This window comes from Gymnogyps californianus, chromosome 18 (genome assembly GCF_018139145.2).
Source record: "Gymnogyps californianus isolate 813 chromosome 18, ASM1813914v2, whole genome shotgun sequence".
NCBI lineage: Eukaryota > Metazoa > Chordata > Aves > Accipitriformes > Cathartidae > Gymnogyps > Gymnogyps californianus.
In genome coordinates, this window is record NC_059488.1 from 1,837,047 (window position 1) to 1,856,701 (window position 19,655).

The window sequence follows — 19,655 nt, forward strand, 5'->3', positions numbered from 1 at the left end:
TTCTGTACATGTTGTGAATAATATTTAAAAACTTGTTGCCCCACTCACTCAGGTGCCCTGAAAGCAGATTTATAAAATACTTTCTCAAGGAAAAGCACTTTTCCAAACCCTCCTAGGGAATCAAAACCTACATCCATGAAACTGATCTGAGGGCTAGAACCCCTCTGCTGTGAAGAAAGGCTGAAGAAGTTGGGATAACCTTGACAGGTTTCAGAGGTGGGCCTGTGTGAACCTCATGAAGTTCAACAAGGCCAAGTGCAAGGTCCTGCACATGGGTCGGGGCAATCCCAGGCACAAATACAGGCTGAGGGGAGAATGGATTGAGAGCAGCCCTGAGGAGAAGAACTTGGGGGTGTTGGTTGACGAGAAGCTCAGCATGACCCGGCAATGTGCGCTTGCAGCCCAGAAAGCCAACCGTATCCTGGGCTGCATCAAAAGAAGCGTGGCCAGCAGGTCGAGGGAGGGGATTCTGCCCCTCTGCTCCGCTCTGGTGAGACCCCCCCCGGAGTCCTGCCTTCAGCTCTGGGACCCCCAACATCAGAAGGACATGGACCTGTTGGAGCAAGTCCAGAGGAGGCCACAAAGATGATCAGAGGGCTGGAGCACCTCTCCTGTGAAGACAGGCTGAGAGAGCTGGGGTTGTTCAGCCTGGAGAAGAGAAGGCTCCGGGGAGACCTTCTAGCAGCCTTCCAGTACCTAAAGGGGCCTGCAAGAAAGCTGGAGAGGGACTTGTTACAAGGGCATGTAGTGATAGGACAAGGGTAATGGCTTTAAACTGAAAGAGGGTAGGTTTAGATTGGATATAAGGAGGAAATTCTTCACTGTGAGGGTGGTGAGGCACTGGCACAGGTTGCCCAGAGAGGCTGTGGATGCCCCATCCCTGGAAGTGTTGAAGGCCAGGCTGGATGGGGCTTTGAGCAACCTGGTCTAGTGGAAGGTGTCCCTGCCCATGGCAGGGGGTTGGAACTAGATGGTGTTTAAGGTCCCTTCCAACCCCAACCATTCTGTGATTCTATGAATTGAAAATCCTCTGAGGTTTGGCTGACTGAGGGGCCGATCAGCTCCTGGCGCTGGGTTTGTTTTCAAGCATTTGATGACCTTGAGGAAGGTGTTTGCTCTGGCAGGTGACACGGGATGAGGAGGTGTCTGCCTCATGGCTCTGCTGCCTCCAGTCGCCTCTGGGAACTGCCATGCTGCCCTGGGGCCCGCTCTGGGACAATGGTGGTGAGCAGTGACGGGCTGAGGAGACAAAGCCAGTGGAGGAGAAGGGGCATTTGTGTCAGTCCTTCAGAGACGTCGTGTTCAAAACCTGATGGCCCAACCTTCGTGACCGTGTCCACCCCACGAGCAGTGGGACCCCAGTGCACCCACCCACCACCCTGCTGTCAACAGAGCACCCAGCTGTGGAAAATAAACCGTGCATAAAACCTTTCACAGGTTCCGTGAAAGGCAGGCTATAGTTTTATGTCAAAATGACTGCTTTTTTTGCAGGTTGCAGGTCCGTTTCCTGACGGGAGCCTGGAGGGAGCATCCCCCCGGGCCTCCCCTCGCCACCGGCCGCGCCTGCCGGCAGAAGGCTGGACGTTCACCTCAGGTGTGGGCACAACCCGAGGAGGGCAGGACCGCGGCGAACGCGGGACTTGCCCGACGGCTGCGCCGCGGGGGCGGGGGACAACTGCCCTTCCCCGGGGTCGCCGGCCCCAGGCAACCGCCCGCCGCGGCCCCTCAGGCGGGGCCGGCGCCCCGCTCCCGGCCGGCCCGCCATGATGTCAGCCGGGAGGAGGCGGGGGCGGAGGAGGGAGCCGCCGGCCAAATATAGCGGCGCTTCCTGGGCGGCGGGCCGCGCCCGGGCCCTCCCTCCTGCCGCAGTCAATGAGGAGGCAGCGGCCGCGGCGGAGCGCCGCACTCGCCGGGGGCAGCGCGGCGGGGCGGGGCGGGGGGCGCCGCGGCATGGCGGGGCGCTGAGGGAGCGCGGCAGCGAGGGGCGGCGGCGCGCCCCGGCACCCGGCCCCGCCGCGGCATGGGCAGCTGCGGGGTCGTGCGATGAGCGCTCCCCCGGCGGCTCCCCCCCGCGCGAATATGGGCACAGCCGTGTCCAAAAGGAAGACGCTGAGGAACGAGGCCATGTCGTCGGTGGCGGCCAAAGTGAGGTGGGTGCCGGGGGCGCGGGCGGGCGGGCCGGCCCCGCCGGCGGCGCCTCAGGGAGCCCCGCGGTGCCGGGCACCCTGCCCGCCCCCGGTCCTGTCGGGGGCTCAGCCCGCGGGGCGCCGGGCTGGGGGGAAGGCCCCGAGCCCCCTCAGGATGAGGCAAGGTGGCCGGCTGCGGGCACGACCCCCGGTCTTGTCGCCCACGGCCGGAGTGGCGGCTGTGCAGGGCCATCGGGGCAGGGTGCTCTCCCCCCGGGGCTCGGGAGTGGCAGCCTGGGGTCGGAGAGCTTGGAGAGACCCCGGCATGCACCCACAGGACACCGCCGGTGAGTCCTCCTTCGCTGGCTGCTGCGGTGCCCCCCGAAAGCAGCCGCCCGCTTGCAGCCAGCTAGTGGCTGTGGGCGACCGTGCTCCCCCCGCACACGGTGGACCCTCAGCCTTGGGAGAGGTGATTCGTCTCCAAAGGTGTCCCTGCTTCTTGCTGCCGGCCTGGCTAATATCATCCGCAGGTTTTATTTGCTAGGTTGGCAAGGAGCAGGTCAGAAGTGGATTTGTCAGGGCTGGATCTTTCTAATCTTCAGGAACTGGAAGCGCGGTCAGTTTGCTTGGTGGCTTCTCATCAGCTGAAATGCCATCTGCATGTCCGAGGGCAAAGTCAGCAGCTTTCTTCAAGGGGTCTCGCTCCTTTGAATGGAAAACCTACTGCGTGAGAATCTGGACCCACCGCATCTGCCCTCTCCGGCAGTGTCCCAAGCCACTACATTGACCAGTTAAAAGATTTGGGTTCTATATTGTGCCTGTTATGTTTTTATATTGCTTGTCCTACAGTGTAGCATTTCACTTACTGTCTGGTCCCAGGCTTTTTAGTATCAAACATGGGAGATCCTAGAAAAGGTATTTGCTGCTTGATTGTACTTAGGTTTAAAAAGCTATCGCAGATGAGCTTTGCTACAGTGCCCTTTGCCCAGAGAGATGGAAACGACCCTTCTCCCACGCTGCAGTGCAAGTGTCACGGCAATCATCCGGTGACTATTTGGGGGCATTGGCGCAGCTTTTTAGCTGCTCCTACAGCACAGTTGTGTAAAGGGGTAGGTCTGTCAGTGTCTCTGCTACATCTAGACTAGCTCTTTGCTGCTGAAAAAAATGGGAAGAAATAAACTTTTCAGTTGCATTATATAACATCTCCTTTGTGTTAGACGAAATTGCATTAGAATAACCTGGAGTCATGTGTAGGACTCAATCCGTGCTGCTGAGAGATCTCAGTCACCTCTGTGACTGTAACTCAGCATTACGGCATCTCTACTGTACCGGGAGGAAAGATAATCTTATGGCTTGAAGTGAAGACATCCAAAGATTTCTATATATTGCTGTCTGTTTATGTTGTAAAGAAATCCATCCTTCAAAGTCTAGAGTGCCTCTGGAGAAAGCTGTCTGGGCAGAGCCTGGAACTTTTCCCCATGTTATGATGCACCCTGTTCATAACCAGTAACAAAAACACGAGCGCTTTCAATGGTGTTCAGAAATCTGGAAGTGGGATTCTTTTTGGCAGATGTCGGCCAAGTGGATATACAGAAATGACACAAAATGCACCATAGCTGTTGTAATGGGATTCTGGGAGTAGGATTAGACAGCCAGTCACACAAACAACATATTCGGTAATTGGTAAGATTTCAAATGGTAGTGTGGGTGTTTGGGAGCGACTAACGTGTTTTGTTAGCCTACACCAGGATGGGCAGATGCTACTGAAGTAGTGTCAACTGTGTAGAGTCCAGGAGGTGCCTATGAGGTTCTGGTTTGCTACATACCTGCTGTAACTACTGATAAGCTGCTGCTACTGTTATGTGGGAGCTCTGAGGTGTCTCTTGGTGGTGTGAATTGTGGTGGTTTGACCAGAAAAGTGAACTGAGTGGACTTGGGCTGGGGAACATGAAGTCCTGGAGGAGTGTCTGGTCACGTAGACCATGGCACAGGACAGGTGCTCTTATGTGTCTCCCTGTTCACGCCCTGTGCTAGAAATGCCTAATCGAAAAAGCCTTTGGGGAAGGCAGAGAACTTGCAGAGGAGCTCCTTGCATTGCCTCTTTGCGTGGAGAAGGTGCTGGTGGGGACAAACGCTGCCGGTGTGCCTCCATCCTGCCACTCCAGGCACGTCTCAGTCCCTGCCTCGTGAGGTCTCTGCCACCTTCAGAATTTCTACAGCGGTGATGACCCACCTGCTGAAAGGTTTTCTCCGGGCTTCCTGGAGCACATCACACACAGCTCCTCTGCTCTGCCCTGGGTCCTCCTCCATGTATCCCCCGTGTCCTTATCTTCCTTATCTACAGCGAGGAATCTGCAGGACAGTAGATAAGGCTACAGAGATAGACTATTCTGTCCTTCCCAAGAGGGTTAGAGACTTGGATCACCTGTGTGGGTAGCACTGCTGCAATGATGAGGTCCCCTGCGGTTTCATGTAGGCAGCTGTGGGATCCTGTTCTCGTGCTGCAGGAGGAGATGCCCTGGGATTGTTTCTCTGCACCTCCTGAGCTCTGCCCTGTTCCTATTTCTCCTGACTTTTCTTTTAGAGAGAAAAATCATCTCCTGAAATTCGCTGCAAGTCCAAGTGGCCACTGATGTATATTTATTGCGCGTGGCTGGAGTGCGTGTGTGCATTTGACTGTCTTACTGAGCAGGGAGCATCATTTGTTTTCTATCGTGAGTAATGTGATCTAAGCAGAAGGTGCAAGCTCCCTAGATTCTTAAATTAAAATCTCTGCAGAGCAACTCAGGGGAGTCTCCTGTCCCAGGAGAATTAATTACGCTCCATGCAGTTTGTTGTGTGCTAAGTCTTTTAAATAGCTTCTTACAAAATAATGGCATAGTTGCTCTGTGCTAGCATTGTTGAGAGCATGCATGATGCTGCCAACTTTGGTCTCTGTAGTCTTGTCTTCTCCTGAGAGAGTTGCAGCGAACTGTGCGCTGATTCTGTGTACGGCACCCGGGAAGCAACTGTGGCTTGGTGCTGTTGCTTTGATCAAATCTGAAGTGCTTGTATGCAAGATCTCACTGTCGTACTGTGTTTCCTTCCTATGTATGCTTTTTTGCCTTGCAGCTCCTGGGCACAAGTGCTGAAGGCAGGGATGACGCAGTTGTCCTTGAGTGCTGCCCCTCCGCTGACAGCTCCCAGGCTGCTGCGGTTTGGGCTTGTGCAGGTTCTCTTTGGGGTCCTGGCCTGCGTGGTGTCTGACACATGGTCCTTGGCTTCCTTAGCATGCTTTCAAGGGCACAGATGAACCAAAGCCTTTAGAAATGGGCTCTCTTTGTCCTTTCTGCCTTGATGCCTACAGAACAATACTGGTACCCCAAATGTGGCAATAAAGTAAGTCTTTTCCTGCAGCTCTTGCTTTGTATTACTCTGGCCTACAGCTTTTCTTTGGGAGCGTGTGATAGTGCGAGCAAAAAGCCATGAGGCTTTTGCTGGGTGTTCCAGAACTATCTCTCCTTGCTATAGTTAGCACAAGAAATATTTGAGTTGAGAGTGTGGTTCATCTTACGCCATTTCAGGACTTTGGCGTCTAGTCCAAGATACCCCACAGAGAGATAAGAATTTGGTCTTGCTCCCTCTCTACTGACTAGAGAAGGCTAGAGAGTGGGTTTAAACAAGGCCACGAAGTGTTAATTGCTGTGAAAGGATAAATCTTGCCCTGACGAAATGCCGAGGTACTTGAATGTGTTCCTTATCCCAGGTTTCTTACTGTGTGAGCAATTTTTGGCTTCGATTGGGGTTCTTCGTGGAGCCTAGATTCCTTTTTTCTGCTTGTGAATTTTCCTGTGAGTGGTATGAACTCTCTCATGCTTTGTTTACCTTGTTCTTTTAACTTCTTCCTGCTCTGTCCTCTCTCCTCCTGTCCAAGCTTTGTGACTATAAATTCCTACAAGACTGTGGGGTCTTAGACTTTAAGATCCATTGCTGACATCCAATTTCCCTTTCTTGAGAGTGAGAATTTAGAATTTTAGAATTTAAAATTTTCCAGCTACCATCTCCCTATATAGATATTTCAGAAAAGTAATTTTTGTCAGGGTATTGTTATTATTAGGTTTAAACAACGTAGGTGTCAACAGTCTTTAAGGACTGAGCTGTTAACTATGGATATGCTGGTGGTGTTCCCCTCTCTGCTTAGTGACAAGAGCAGGATTGCTGCTGTAGGAGGACGTAGGTCCTGATGATGCAGGAGGTCTCTTCTCTCCTGTTTTCCTGAGATGCAGCACTGTCAGATGCTGTCACAACAGATTCCTGCTGCAACTCCTCTGGGCAGTACTTCTGAAGGAACATGCGAAGGTGGTGGGTGTTCTTTATTTTTCCATGTAATACTCCTGAATAGTCCAGGTTTTGCTTAGCTTGCTGCTGTGCTCTAAATGCAGTTCTCAGGTCTTTCGTGTATCTCTGAGTGTTTCAATACACATTTCTTCACTCAGTTCAGTGTCAGTTTGGTGGATTGCATAAATTTGTGTGCATCAATTTCTCATAGCTGCTAGTATGCATCAAGGCCCCTTTTATCCTGTTGATGTGATTATTTCAGAGACATGAAGGCTATTCCATGCTCATCACGTTGTAATTGAGATCTTTGTTATTTGGCGGCTTTCCTCCTTCTAGCAAATGTATGTCTAGACCGTCTGTGCTTCTTCGCAAAATTTCAGTTTCTCTTCCAGACCTGAGTCCAGCTTTGATATCTAATGCACAGTGAGTACTGAAAAATGCCCTCAGAAGGGCAGCTGCCTTTGCTGCCTGTGTTGTGCTACACCATCCCACCCTCTGCACTCTTGAAGTCATTCTGATGGAGAAGAAGCCGGAGAAGATGGTGGTGTTTTCTTTGAGGCAATGGCAGTCTTGCTTTTACGGTTAGACTCAGTAGCGCAGCCTACCAAGGCTATGGTCCCTGGTTGATGTCCTTTTGTTAAATCAAGCTGTGCTGACTGTGTAACATGCAGGTCTGATCTGCCACTAAAATGAAAACCTCTCTCTAGATGAGTCAGGACTAAACTTGTCATGTCATCAGCTGATTACCTCTCAGTACTACCTGCTAATTTGTATGCAGCTTTTGCAGTGTCACACACTCAGGGTTATAGCTCATCGGCCTGTGTATCTGTAAGGCACCTTGTACTTCATCCCATTTATGTGGAACAAGTTTTCTTTTTTATCTCTTACCAGTTAAATTATCCTGAGGTGTCTCTGCTCTGAGCCCAGTTGAAGGGTTTTCTGTCCAATGCCATCAGGCAGCTTGATGGGACTTGAACTACATTGGCTGTGATAGTGGAGGCAAAAGTGAGCTGAGAGAAAAGTACAATTGTGTGACTTGTATTAATACAGTGTGTTGATAAAAGAAATAGAAAAAAATGGGATGAATAGAGCAGCTACCATCTGTTTGAATTTTGCTCTGACTTTATTTTGATCAAGTCAGTGGGTAGCGAAGGTGAGGGGGTAAATGGCACGTTAACGACAGGGCAGATGCTGGTAAACTGGGGTGACTGAGCACAGTGAGGGCAGAGAAGGAACACAAAAGGCTTGGCAAGGGGAGACTAGGCATAAGGAGCTAGCGTGGCCAGCAGAGTCCCCTTGGCAAAGGGCACATGTGGACATCTGTGGGAGATGAGCTGAGGCACAGCCAAGGAGAAGCCGATGGCACTTGGGAAGCAGGAGTGTAGAAGGGAACCACTGAGATAATAGGCAAAAAAATTAGTCTGAAGTTTGCAGTGTAATTGGCTGGAAAACCCCCATCGCACATTGTACTGTGCAGGCATCATTGCCTTATTAGCTGTCGCTAGATAACTGTGATCAGGCGTCCACATTTGTTTGCTCTTAGGTTGGCCTGCAGTGTCTGAGAGCAGTGGAGGTGGAGCAGTAGTGACAGAACTGCAGGTTCAGCCTGGGCCGGGCAGCAACGTTTTTGAGTAGCTCTGTGCTCCTCAAGTGTGCTTCTGACCTGCAAGGAGATTGCCTGTTCTCTGAGAGCTCTGGCACTTGGGATTCTACCTTCCTACCTGATCTGCTTGGGGAAACAGGAGAGTGAGGTTAGGGACACTGCAGCACCTTCAAACTCTGGCTCTTACTCTGAGTGCACTATTTTCACCATGGAACAAGGTGGGATGGAGGGCGGCAGTGCTTCTCTCTGGCTCCGTGTTAGCCATTTGCGGTTTGGGTCTTAGGAAGTGCTTGGTACTGATTTTTTTGAGCCTGTGGTTTGCAAGCTAAGGGTGAAGCATTGGTTCAGATTTTAAGGCAGACAGATCAGCTTCGGACATTGGCAGAGAGATGAATGGAGAGAATGATAGATGAACTAACATGCTCTTGAGCTTTTGAATTAGTTACAGACTAAACTTTATCATCATATTTCAGCATTTTTTGTGTAAATCACCATGTTCTCTCACTGATAATTCACCTGAGAACTTGCTCGTTGTTTTTTTTCTACGTGGAATGACTGCTGATGCACAAGAGAAGCTTCAAAGTCTTTCCCAAGTGTGTAAGTGCCCTGTTTGTGAATGGTGTTGATGATGCCTTGCAAGGACAGACATTTCCATGGGAAGCCTTGGAGTCCCAGAAGTCTTGGTGGAAGAGATCTTGTAAGTCTCGAGCCTAGCCATCTGCTGAAAGCGGAGCTGTGTCAGTGCTATGTGAGATCAGCCATGGCTTTGGCTGAGCCTTAACCACCTCTAAGATGTGCAGGAGTAGCTCAGGAGTGCTCTTGCAGCTGCATAGCCTGATGTTAGAATCACAGAATCATAGAATCATTTATGTTGGAAAGATTTATTATTTAAGATCTTTATTTAAGATCATAGAGTCCAACAGTAAACCTAATACTGCCCAGTCCACCACTAAACCATGTCCCTAAGGGCCACATCTGCACATCTTTTCAGTACCTCCAGGGATGGTGACTCAACTGCTTCCCTGAAGTTGCCACACTCCAGCTCCCAACTTTACATTTGTGTGTTGCCCCAGGACCAAGTCCTGCTTTTTGCCCAGACAGAAAGGTAGTGGGTGCAAGGGACATCCGTGAGGTGCTTGTCCTGTCTGGGTGAACCATGATGGTCATCTCTTTGTTCTTCGTAGTGGGGATTGTGTGCTAATTGTACAGCTCCCCCATGTGACAGAGCCTCTGCATGATCATCTCTGGGGCTGCTTAGGTATTGAGGAAGACAGTTTGGGCAACTGCCACCCCAGGCTAGTGTCTAAAGGTACAGCCTGGTACTAGACAGGCAAGAATCTGGAAACAGAAAAAACCTCAGCACTGTATGTTAGCCTGTAATGACGCAGAAGGTTAAACCTTGCTTCTTGCACAGCTCCAGCTGCGCTGCTGCAAAGCATTTTGCATTTGGCTGTGCTGAAATTTAGTCCCAGGGAGATTAAATTACTCTTTCTTCATCGTTCATATCGATCCCCTGTTGCTGGCTGTGGATGACAAATGGACTTCCCACTCCTTCCAGCTCTAGTCACTCTGGGAGGTACATTGTAGCTTTGTTAATCTTTTCCCCTTTGGGAGGAGGTGTATAAAAGCAGTGGGGGAAAATCCTGGCTACACAAGTTGGGATGTGCTGCTGCATCGGGTAGCAAAGCAGAAGGTTGTTTTGGAGGTCAAAGCCATTTTCTACTTAGGTGTATAATGGCTGTTATGAGCGTAGCCTTTTGTGGCAGCTTGAACTGGAGAGGGATGTTCTGGGGTTGAGCACCTCTGAAGGAAGAGGACAGTGGACGTGATGCCTTGGTATGGAGAGTCTTCCCTGTTGCGGCAAGTCTTCGTCTCCTCCCCCGAGAGATGCTGGTGTGCTTGCAGGCTGAGAGTGCTTGGCTGCTGGGTTTTGTTGGCTTGCCTTGCCAAGGAGGTGGGTGGCTGCTTCGTCTCGCTGTTTGTGAGCTTCCACCCTGGACTGTCCGTTGGCAAATATCAGCCTGATCGTGATGCTGCAGACCTTGGAGAGATTGTTCTACAAACCTGGGGAAAATGGATGACTGGCGAAAAGCTGGTATTAGCTCTCTTGAGTCACAGGTCTGTTGGGTTCAGGAGAACAAGCACAGCAGCAGGATGTTACAAATGTCCTGGCGATAGGAGACTGGAGATTGTATTTACCGTATACCAGGGAATGTATGCCTTGACCAAGGATTCCTTTCTTGTGTGGGTTGCAAGCAGAAAGCTTTTCCCAGGTTGGAATATTCATAGGTTTGCTCTCTTATGTAGGCCTTGATGTGTGATAAGGGTTGAGCTCACCCTGCCTGGTTGAGTCTTAATATATTTCAGTGAAATCTCAGTCATCCACGAGACCTGAATCTGTCAGAGAACCAGGAACTGCTTTTGTGAGGTGGTGTGGGGGTCTCTCAGATAAGGTTGTCCAGTAATCCAAATACTGACATAGCTGGTGCTCGAGAGCTTAGGGTTAAGGTAGGTAAAATGGGTATGAGCATTAACGTCTAAGCTGTGATAACTCACAGATAGGAGCATTCAGAACCAGAGTAGAAGGCTGGGGTGATGGTTGGGACTGGGGTGGAGATACCTTCTTCCCTGGGCCGCCAGAAAGGGTTTAACTTAGGGTGGTTAGAGACAGAGATCCAGTTCCTATGTGAATCACAGAAACAAGGCCAAGTTTAATGCAGGTGCATTTCAATTTTTTTTGGTTTTAACAGAGAAGCTAAAGACTAAAATAGTCCTGGGCTTGTAGTCCAACTCTGTTTTCCCCTTTGGCCAGGGGAAAACTGAGGTGTGTTAACCAGGAAGCCCCCACTGCTACTGCAGCACGTTTAAATTGGTGTCACCTGAAGCTGAGGGAAAGGCAGCTGCAGGCAGTATACTGATATTGAACTGTTCCTTCTTTCCTTGGCCTTTAACCATTGCCCATCTCTTTCTTTCTCTCCTTTGCTGCCTTCTGTGATGCTTGGATATGCAGAGCGGCAAGGGCTTTTGGAGAATATCTTTCACAAAACCATCCCGAAGGTAGAAACGGCTCAGGTAAGAGAATTGACATGCCTTGTTTATATCCATGTGTGCATGCACCTAATTATTAATAGGCCTTAAAATGAAAGTGCATTCATTTATCATAAAGGGTTAGTGTGAGATCTCAGCAGCAGAGAGGCAGGAGGAGTTGCCCTGTAGATCTGTGAAGCCCTTGAGGAGAAAAGGCAGTTTGGTGACACAAGGGTTGGGTGGGCTGTGGGGACAAGTTCAGTTTTAGTGGACAAGTGCCCTGTCATAAATTCACCCCTAGAGCTGATGTCCTTGGAAGAAGTTTCAGCTGGGAAGTGAAAGACTGCGCTGCACAAGGCTTCTGCACTGGTTTGTCACTCCTAGGTCTTGCTTTCACTGGGGAGTAAAAAAAGGTGAGTTATAGTGTGTTAACTGATGTGCTTAGTGTCTGTGCAGCAATCTGTCTTTGCTGGCAGAGGTAACATCTGGACTTATTCACAGGGTTTGCTTCAACAGGGGTTAAAATGAGATTTGCCTTGTCTAGTTGAGGACACCAGCATGTGCTAGCTAATGTGTTAATTTTTCAGACACAGATATTGTCCCTGTCAGCTTATGATGAGTTCTGCTTGATGGCCAAGAGAGCACAAGAGAAACTTACTCGACTTCTAACAGGGCTGTCTCCTCTGTGAGGAAAGAAAACATTTTGCAGACTAAATTCACTACAAAACCTATAGAAAATCCTGTGGAATCCATGGAAAATCCTGTGTGAACAAGTAGCAGATTGTTCTGTAGCATTGAACTGTTTTGCAGGGGATAAAGTTATTAAATAGAACATAAAGTGATGTTATAATTTTACATGAACTGTAAGTGTGTGTGTTTAAACCTCTACAGGCAGGAAATGCCTTTTGCTAAAAGAGCAAGCCCAATCACACTAGTCTTTGACAGCCAGCTGAATGAGTCCCTGCCTTTTTTCTTGGATCTGTTCTAATGACCTTCAAGTTGTCCTTGACTGAATTGTGCTAACTGTGTGAATGGAAGGGCTTTAAAACAATGGACTGCAGTTTTCTTTGATTTTTTTTTTTCAGGCATGAGAAACTCCAGTGACACATTACGTAGAATATTTGGTCTAAGAACAATCCATGGTGGTAGGAAGGGAAAGGTAGAAACAGGCTGGTGTTTAATGCAGCTGAGATGAAGCGTCTGTGAGGCAGAGGGAAGGAAGGGGTTGGACAGACAGTGCAGAGACAGGCTGGGCAGGTCTGAGGAGGCTTCCCAGAATGGCAAAAGCATCCTTTATCATGCCCATTTTTGCAGCTGCTCCTGTCAACTGGACTCTTTGCTGGTCCTTTTCTGCAGTCCTCCACCCCAGTTTCCAACAGGGAGGATGTGTTGTTTCCTGCTCACTTTGTAATGCCCTCGTAGTACCTGTGGGGTCACGTTCAGGCCAGATAGAGAATCTCTGATGGAGGTAAGGGAAATGGCAGATCTGTTCAGGTGCCCGAGACCTGGGGAACCCTGGTCAAAGCCAAGGAGTAGGAGCCTCCCTGATGCGCACTTACAAAGCTGTTGTTTTACTCAGCCTTATGGGTGCTCCTAGTTGCTCGTTCCTCTCTGACTGAAATGGAAATGGAGCTGATGTGACTCCTGGATAATGCGCCGCTGTCGGGCTCCCCAGACCAGCGCTTAAACCCTCTCTGTGCTTGTAACATATCCGTAAGCTCTCCAGGGAAGCCTTCTCATACCCACTGCCCCCTTGGTGTATCAGGCTTGAGATCGTATTTGAATCCAAGTGAATTTAGTTGGTACAGATAAGAATCAAGCAGCGAGAGGTACACATGGAAATACCACAGTCCTTATGGGATCCTTAAGTATTGACTTGGAAATAAATAAAGTTCCCTAGAAATGACTCTAAATGTTTATAGAAGAAGAAAAAAAAGAATCATCATTTTTAAGTCATCTTTTGAAATTCTGCAGTGTATAATTTCACACAGTCTGTAACATTTCTTTATAAATAACCATGGTAGGAAGGTTGCTATCCTATCAAAATGTTGAGAGTAGAAAATTTGGCTCCCTTTTGTTTGTCCCAGTAGTCCAATAACAGAGAAGTCAACTCTTTCCTTCCTGCAGAAATTTTATATATCTCAGTATTGCTTTTGCAGGTTTCTAAATGCTTCACCTTTGGCTCAAGAGAGCACTTAAGCTGTATGATTAGCTTTCATCCAGTGACTCCAGTGAAACAAAGGAGGGACCTCTACTACATAAGCTGAAGATGTAGCACATATATAGAAGTACCTGAATCTGCTCCAACTCATCAGCTTGGCTGAAGAGAGCAGGGAGAGGCAGTGTTACGGCTGTACAAGCCCACCAATATCCTCTAGTTTAATTCCTACTTGAATGTTTTGGTGGCTTAGGTCCAGAAAGCTCAGCAGACTGAAAAATTGAGTCCTCGGTGCATGTATGTCTCTGTTCCTAGCACTCTGGGCTTTCACCGTGAATGTCTTTACCTGGTGGGACAGGCCTGCTTTCCGCTGTAATAACCCTAGCTGTATATGGGGATGCTCCCTGCACTGCCAGCAGACTGCAGCTGGGATTAAGGCTCTAGCCTAAATGTGAATGGAAGGAGGGAGGCCTTGACTTCAGTAGTTTATGGTCCAGAAAAAAAAGGTTTAAGAAAGGTTTAAAGTCATTGATGAATGCAGTGAGGGAAAAGGATTGTGATCTTTGAGGAGCAGGAAGGTGGCAGAGCCATCAGTGGGACAGTGGAGGCCTAAATGGAGGAGGGAAGGGCAGGATCCTCCTCTTCTGGGGATCCAGGAGCTAGAACCCTCCTCTCTCCGTGCAGAGGACAATCCTCATGCAGAAAATGAGGTGGGTGTGAATCTTTGGGATGGCAGTTCTTTTGCTGCTTTACCTGCTAATTCAACTCCTCAGCAGAGGGTGGAGCTCTGCAACTCCCCAGGCAGGCACAGGAGACCCACCATCTGGAGGGAGATGCCAAGTGTGCAGAGACCGCCCCAACTTACTCAATTTCTGCTGCACTTCGTTCTCTGAGGATCATCCATTTTGGTTTGACTTTTTTTATCTTTAGAGTCCCTTGACTCCAAGGAAAGGAGGTGGTATAAATGGCTTTTGCATCCCACCTCTTACTTCACATTCCACAACTGATCAAGGAGCTTATTCTTTGGTGGTAACTTTTACGCACCAGAATCTGTTTCTGGTAGCTCCTCTGGAGAGCTTGTGTGTATGTGTGTGGCAGAATGGCTTTGAGAAATTGGGGAGTGGTAATGAAGAACTACAGAGGGATTGTGTATCAGCAGGATGGGCCAGCTGCCATGTCCAAGCATTTTAATGTGGGGTGAGTTATTTGCAAGGCTTTGTTTACCTTCTGTTTCCAATAAAATTGCAGTCTGTCCACGCTCTGCTTCCTTCACTAGGGCAGTGGGTATGGAATTGAACATCAGCAGGAGGTAAAGAGGATTGCAGGGTACTGCAGGGTGTATATGTAGTGAGAAAAAGGTGAGGTGAGGGAGGGTATTTGTTGTTGGTTACAACTTCTGATTCTTCCTGATGTGAGGCCTGAGAATTTCATGGCTCAGAAATATTGTGTGACTATCCCTACGCAAGTCTTCGATGTCTTATTCTGGAGGAGGTTTTTCCAGGTGACTTGGGAGGTACATTTACCTCTCCTCTATTACTTGGCTCAGAGTGCTCTGACCGTGTTCTGTGCGGTTACAGCAGGGATGATGGCAATACAGATTTTTCTTCTCTTTGTTTCCCTTTTGGATCAGGGAAGCTGCCTGGTGAAGCAGTATGAGTTGTTGGCAGAGGATGAAGGGATTGTCCCCTTGGGATCACTCAGATTTTTTTCTCCTGATCTTTAAGATATTCTGAGGAATTAGAAAAAAGGGAGGGTTGGACTCTGCTGCAGCTGGCAGGACACAGATCTGTTAAGGGAGCTGGTGCTCAGGTGGTAATACATCTCCTGCTCTCTTCCTGCCTCTGTTCATTGCTGGCTTATTCATGCAGGCTGAAGGTCTGGGAAGATTCCCAAGAAGAGCACTCTCCCATGTTCAGTGTTCATTCTGACTACCAGGCTGTTGCCAGAGCCCTTGCTGACTCTCGTAGCTTTCTGGTGCCTTCCAAAGGCTTCCCGTCTTGTCTGTGGTATGGTTTTAGTGTAGGAGTGGGTGTCCCTTGGGACAGACCTAGAAGAAAGACAGGGAAAAGGATTGAAATGTTGTGAAAGGGAAGTGTAAAAAGGCTGCAGAGAGCAAAATGTAGAAGAAATAATCACTCAGAGTCTCACCAGTGCTTGTGGGATAAAGAGTTTTGAACATTCCCAGAGTCCCCTTTTCCCAGCTTAGATGTCAGAGGCCCACACAGAGATACTGCTTTAGATTCCTTTATCTCCGTGTACTGGAACTATGAGAGGAAAAAGATACCAAGGGCATGGGGCAGTGAAATTAAAAACGACAGCAAGTGGAGCATTTGAGAAACTTCCTCCTCTCTGGGGGAGCAGTGATGCATCCTGGTGAGACGGGATTCAGACAGAAGGATCCTTTGCTGAGGAAAGGGAGGGGGTTATGCTGGGTTTTTCCCTGATACTTCTTTATCAGGCAGTTTCTATTTTGCTTGGTTAGGTTATTTGGAGGGCAGCTACTGCTGCTGCTGGAGTGCTGGGGCTGTCACTGTAGGATGCAGTGCTGGTCTGCCTGCTGCAGGCTGACTGCTCTGGGCAAGCTGCGCGTGAAAGGCCTTGGAAGCAAGAGAGAGGGAAAGATCCCAGCAAGTATAAGGTGTGCTTGGTGCTGCAGAGATGACGGGCCTTGCGCCAGAGCTACCTAGCAGGTCTTGACCCAAATTCGCAGTGGTTATTGCAGAAACAGCATGGCTACTCTGACTGGTTTGCACCAGTACAAACCAAAGGGGATAGTTACCTGAAAGTGGAAGAAGCTTCTTTTTAAGCTCAAAAGAAGTCATCTTTGCTTCTTTCCTTTGTTTTTGCATAATGTTTCAGCCATCAGTGAAAACACTGAGTGTGTAAGGAAAAGAGGGCATCTGTGAGCTTCCCCAAGCCAAATAGCAATGGGTAGTGGTGGCAGGAGAAAAATGTGTTTGCTGAGGCTGAAACAGAAACTGCACTGAAGCAACCACTTGTGTTTGCACCCTGGGCTTCTGCAGCTTCAGAAGAGAGGGTGTGAGTGTGTGTGGAGGGGCAGCAGCCATGCAACAGAGGAGGTTCCTGACACTGCTAGGAACTGACAAGGGGCTTGAGAAACTCCAGTGTGAGGCTTTGCAGGTGCTTCAGTCCAAGCAAGTGACCTGCGAGCTGTGTTTTTTATGAAGTCAGGCTGCAGCTATACAAGGCTCTAAGAGGGACCTTGAATTTGCTGATGTTCAGACTGTGAAGCTGCCAGTGGAGCCTGATTCAGGGCAAGCGCCGGGTCTGCCTTTTTCCCTAGAGGATGTTTCCCTGTCCCCAGGACGGACCCCAGCAGTGCTTCTGGCCCAGCTCTCTTGGTGTATCCCTGTGCTGACGTAGTGTGGCTGGCCGTGAGCAATGGAGGTGGCCTTTCTAGAAAGAGCCCGTGCTCCAGAGGGGTTTGTAGGCAGCCTGAGTTCAGGGCAGAGCAGGGATGTGAAATCTCCTCTCTGAGGGTTTTGGGCTGCTTCCAGGATCGGTCAGCACAGGTATGGTGTGGGTGTATCCTAAAACTTGCTGTGGAATATGATGTTTGCTTATAAAGTGAATAAAAACGTAAGTCACAGTGTTACCATGGAAATGCTAAGGCCGGTGGTGGAGCTGCCACTTGTTCCTTTGGGTCGTGTCTCAGAGTAACAATTTCATCTATTCACATTAATGTTACAGGCCAGACTAAAAGGTTACTCATCTGTGAGGCACAATGTCAACAGCGTCTTCAGTTTGTTTGTTTTCTAGGTCCATTTCAGCGCAGAACACTAATTGGAACCATTTTGTCATAGTTAAGTGACCTTCTGTTTTCTCAGAGCAGCTCCCTTACTGAAGCGGCCCTTGCCTTTTCTCTGTGGCTTTGCAGAGAAGCGTGTGACGTTCCTTCCTCAGGAGCGGTGGGGTCAGCATGCCTGATAAAGTCACGGCGGGGCTGGCTTGGTCAGGCTTCGGGTAATCCCATAGCAAACATTGTGCATGTCGTTAAGCTCACTTGACTCTGAAGCTACTGCACGGCTGAAATGCCACTGTGACCTTTTTTTTAATTGTTGTATCTCCGTTTTTATATCCCTGCCTCATGCTTCAGTATTTTGAACAAATTTCCTGGTTTTTACCATGCCTATTTCTTGACTACATTTCAACCCTGCAGGCCAGCGAGGTCGGCTGCCAGCCTGTCTCTGGAGGCAGGAGCCCTGTGCTGGTGGGGTCACGTTGTGGTACGTTAGTGTTGGGAAGGACAGAACTGACATGGTAGGGAGCTTTGCATTATGGCTCTGATGCATGCTCGGAGGGGGAGCAGAGGAGAACAGGACCTGACAGGCTCTTAGCACACCTGAGGGGCAGTGGCAGGCATAGGGGAGGTCTCAGAACTGAAATTGCAAGAGAAACTGCTCAGCTGTGCTGTTTGAAAAGATGTTACTGTTTTTGCAATGCCCTGGCCTCTAGCCAGTGCACCCATCTGCCCTCCTTATTGAGGGTATCACCTGGACTCCTAATGGTGTAAAATAAAAAAAGCATTAATTTCATTCCTACTACTACGAACAATGCTGCAAGTCCATATACTGTAAATCTAAAATCTTTCCATTCATCTTCAGTGGCCGAGACAGTTCTTTCATTTAAAGTTGGTACCATAAACATCAGGTCCAGAGAGGTCCAGCTGAGGTGGAGCAGGGAAGAGAGAACTCTTTCTCTGAAATTTATTTTTCTGAGATGACAGATGGTTTTTTAATAGGGTTTATCTGGACTCCCCTTTGCCACTTTGCTTCTGATGCTGGAGCTGAGGTTTTAAATCTAAGGTGCTTTAATCATCAGTTTGGCTGCTAAATACAGTAATAAATTTGGGACTTCTTTTTTTAAGCTTCCGTCTATGCCTTGTGACTATATTTTGCCTTGATTTATAAACTTCTCATCCCATGGGGTTACAAGGCAGTCTGCATCAGATACGAGTTTGGCTCGGTGAGTCCCTCCACTGTTGTGAATGGGCGTCAGTCAGCTGAGGCTTATCCCAGCATGTTACCTCCTCTTGAGAAGCATTGTGACAGCGAAAGAAAATGTGGAAGTCCTTTCACGGTTAGTTACCTGGGTCAGAGCAAGTGCTCAAGTTAGAGTTACTGAATGAGAACAGATGTATTATAAGTATCTAATAGTAATAAGTCCCTAATTATCAGGAACTACGTGTACCGAGAATGTGGATTCTTTCTTTCCCAAGATACCGCGAATTAACCAGTACAGATCATCATTGCTGTTGGTGGTCATGTCTTTGGTGATACACATGCCGTAATGACTGCAGTGGGCAGTGCTGTGTGGAAGGTGAAGACAGAAATATCAGAGAGGAGCAAGTGAAGCCAGAGATGTGTTCAAGTAAATAAGAAGGGGGGTGAGAAGTGGATTGGCCCTCGGGACTGCAGTGTCGAGCCCCCAGGCTCTGGACAGGCTGTTAGACTTAGCTCAGGTAGACAGGGAAGTGATGAAAATGATTTGGATGTTTCTGTTACCAATAGACACATGATCTACAGATAAAGCACGTTGGTCCTCTTCCCTTCATCTTGCTGTTAAGTATCTCAGGCACAATAAATCGATGTAGAGCACAAATCTAGATGATAAGAAATCCGTTGGAGGAACCTGATTTGTCTTCTCCAAGGTGGCTTTGCAGCTGCGTGAGACAAAGGTGTTGCTGACGAAAGCAAGTGGGAGAGCAGAGTTGTTAGCGGGTCAGCTTCATCGGAGTGGCTGGAGAAGAGGGCGCTGTGCCAGGCTTCCCGAGTCACGCTGTCCTGGGCTGACGTGGCAGTTTGATGGAGCAGCTGGTTGTGGGAGAAGTGGCAAGAGCAATGTGAAAATGAAATGAAACGGAGCAGCAGTAACCAGGCAGAGGGTGTTAACAGCAGTCTGCTTCAGCTGACTCTTAGAAGGCAATTCCAGTTATTGCCGAAGTCCTCTGTTACTGTTTCTCGGTTCTCTTCAGTGAACATCCCTGTGGCTCAGATTTAATTCGGCATTAATTTCTGGACCAGCTCGACTTCTTTCCTATCAGAAGCAAACTATTAACCTAAAATGCCATAGTGGAAGCAGGTGCAGTGCTTTGGCACCTGAATCCAGTTCACTGCAAGCATAGGCAAGGGAACCAGTCACTGGTAATGTCTTGGGGCTGCTGGTGTATGTGAACGCGCGTGTGTGTGAATGCTAGAGCAGACCCGCTCCCTGAAATGGTGCGGGTTCATTTTTAGAAGCCAGTAGTTCATCATGATGGATGTTTGAATCTCTCTTCCTTCCATACTATTTTTTTTCTGTAGATAAATTCTTTATTAACTGGAAGTCTTGAATAAAACTTCACATTCCCTTTGCATATGAAGTTGCTTCTCCAATGTGTAGTTACTGAAGGTGCTGAATTAAA

The 19,655-nt window shown here is 48.8% G+C and overlaps 1 protein-coding gene across 6 annotated transcripts in view; it reads left to right on the top strand.

Annotated features, from left to right (window-relative positions):
* The first annotated feature begins 2,043 nt into the window (after window positions 1–2,043).
* Window positions 2,044–19,655, top strand: part of NSMF (NMDA receptor synaptonuclear signaling and neuronal migration factor) — a 46,635-nt gene continuing 29,023 nt past the window's right edge. For 3 of the 6 annotated variants that reach the window (XM_050908081.1, XM_050908078.1, XM_050908080.1), the window contains exons 1-2: window positions 2,052–2,150; window positions 11,057–11,118. In XM_050908081.1, the coding sequence (XP_050764038.1) occupies window positions 2,080–2,150; window positions 11,057–11,118 (133 nt within the window). In that variant the 5' untranslated portion in view covers window positions 2,052–2,079. Of the gene's footprint in view, window positions 2,151–11,056; window positions 11,119–19,655 lie in introns of all 6 variants that reach the window. The other 3 variants (XM_050908077.1, XM_050908079.1, XM_050908082.1) reach the window with 2 other exon arrangements.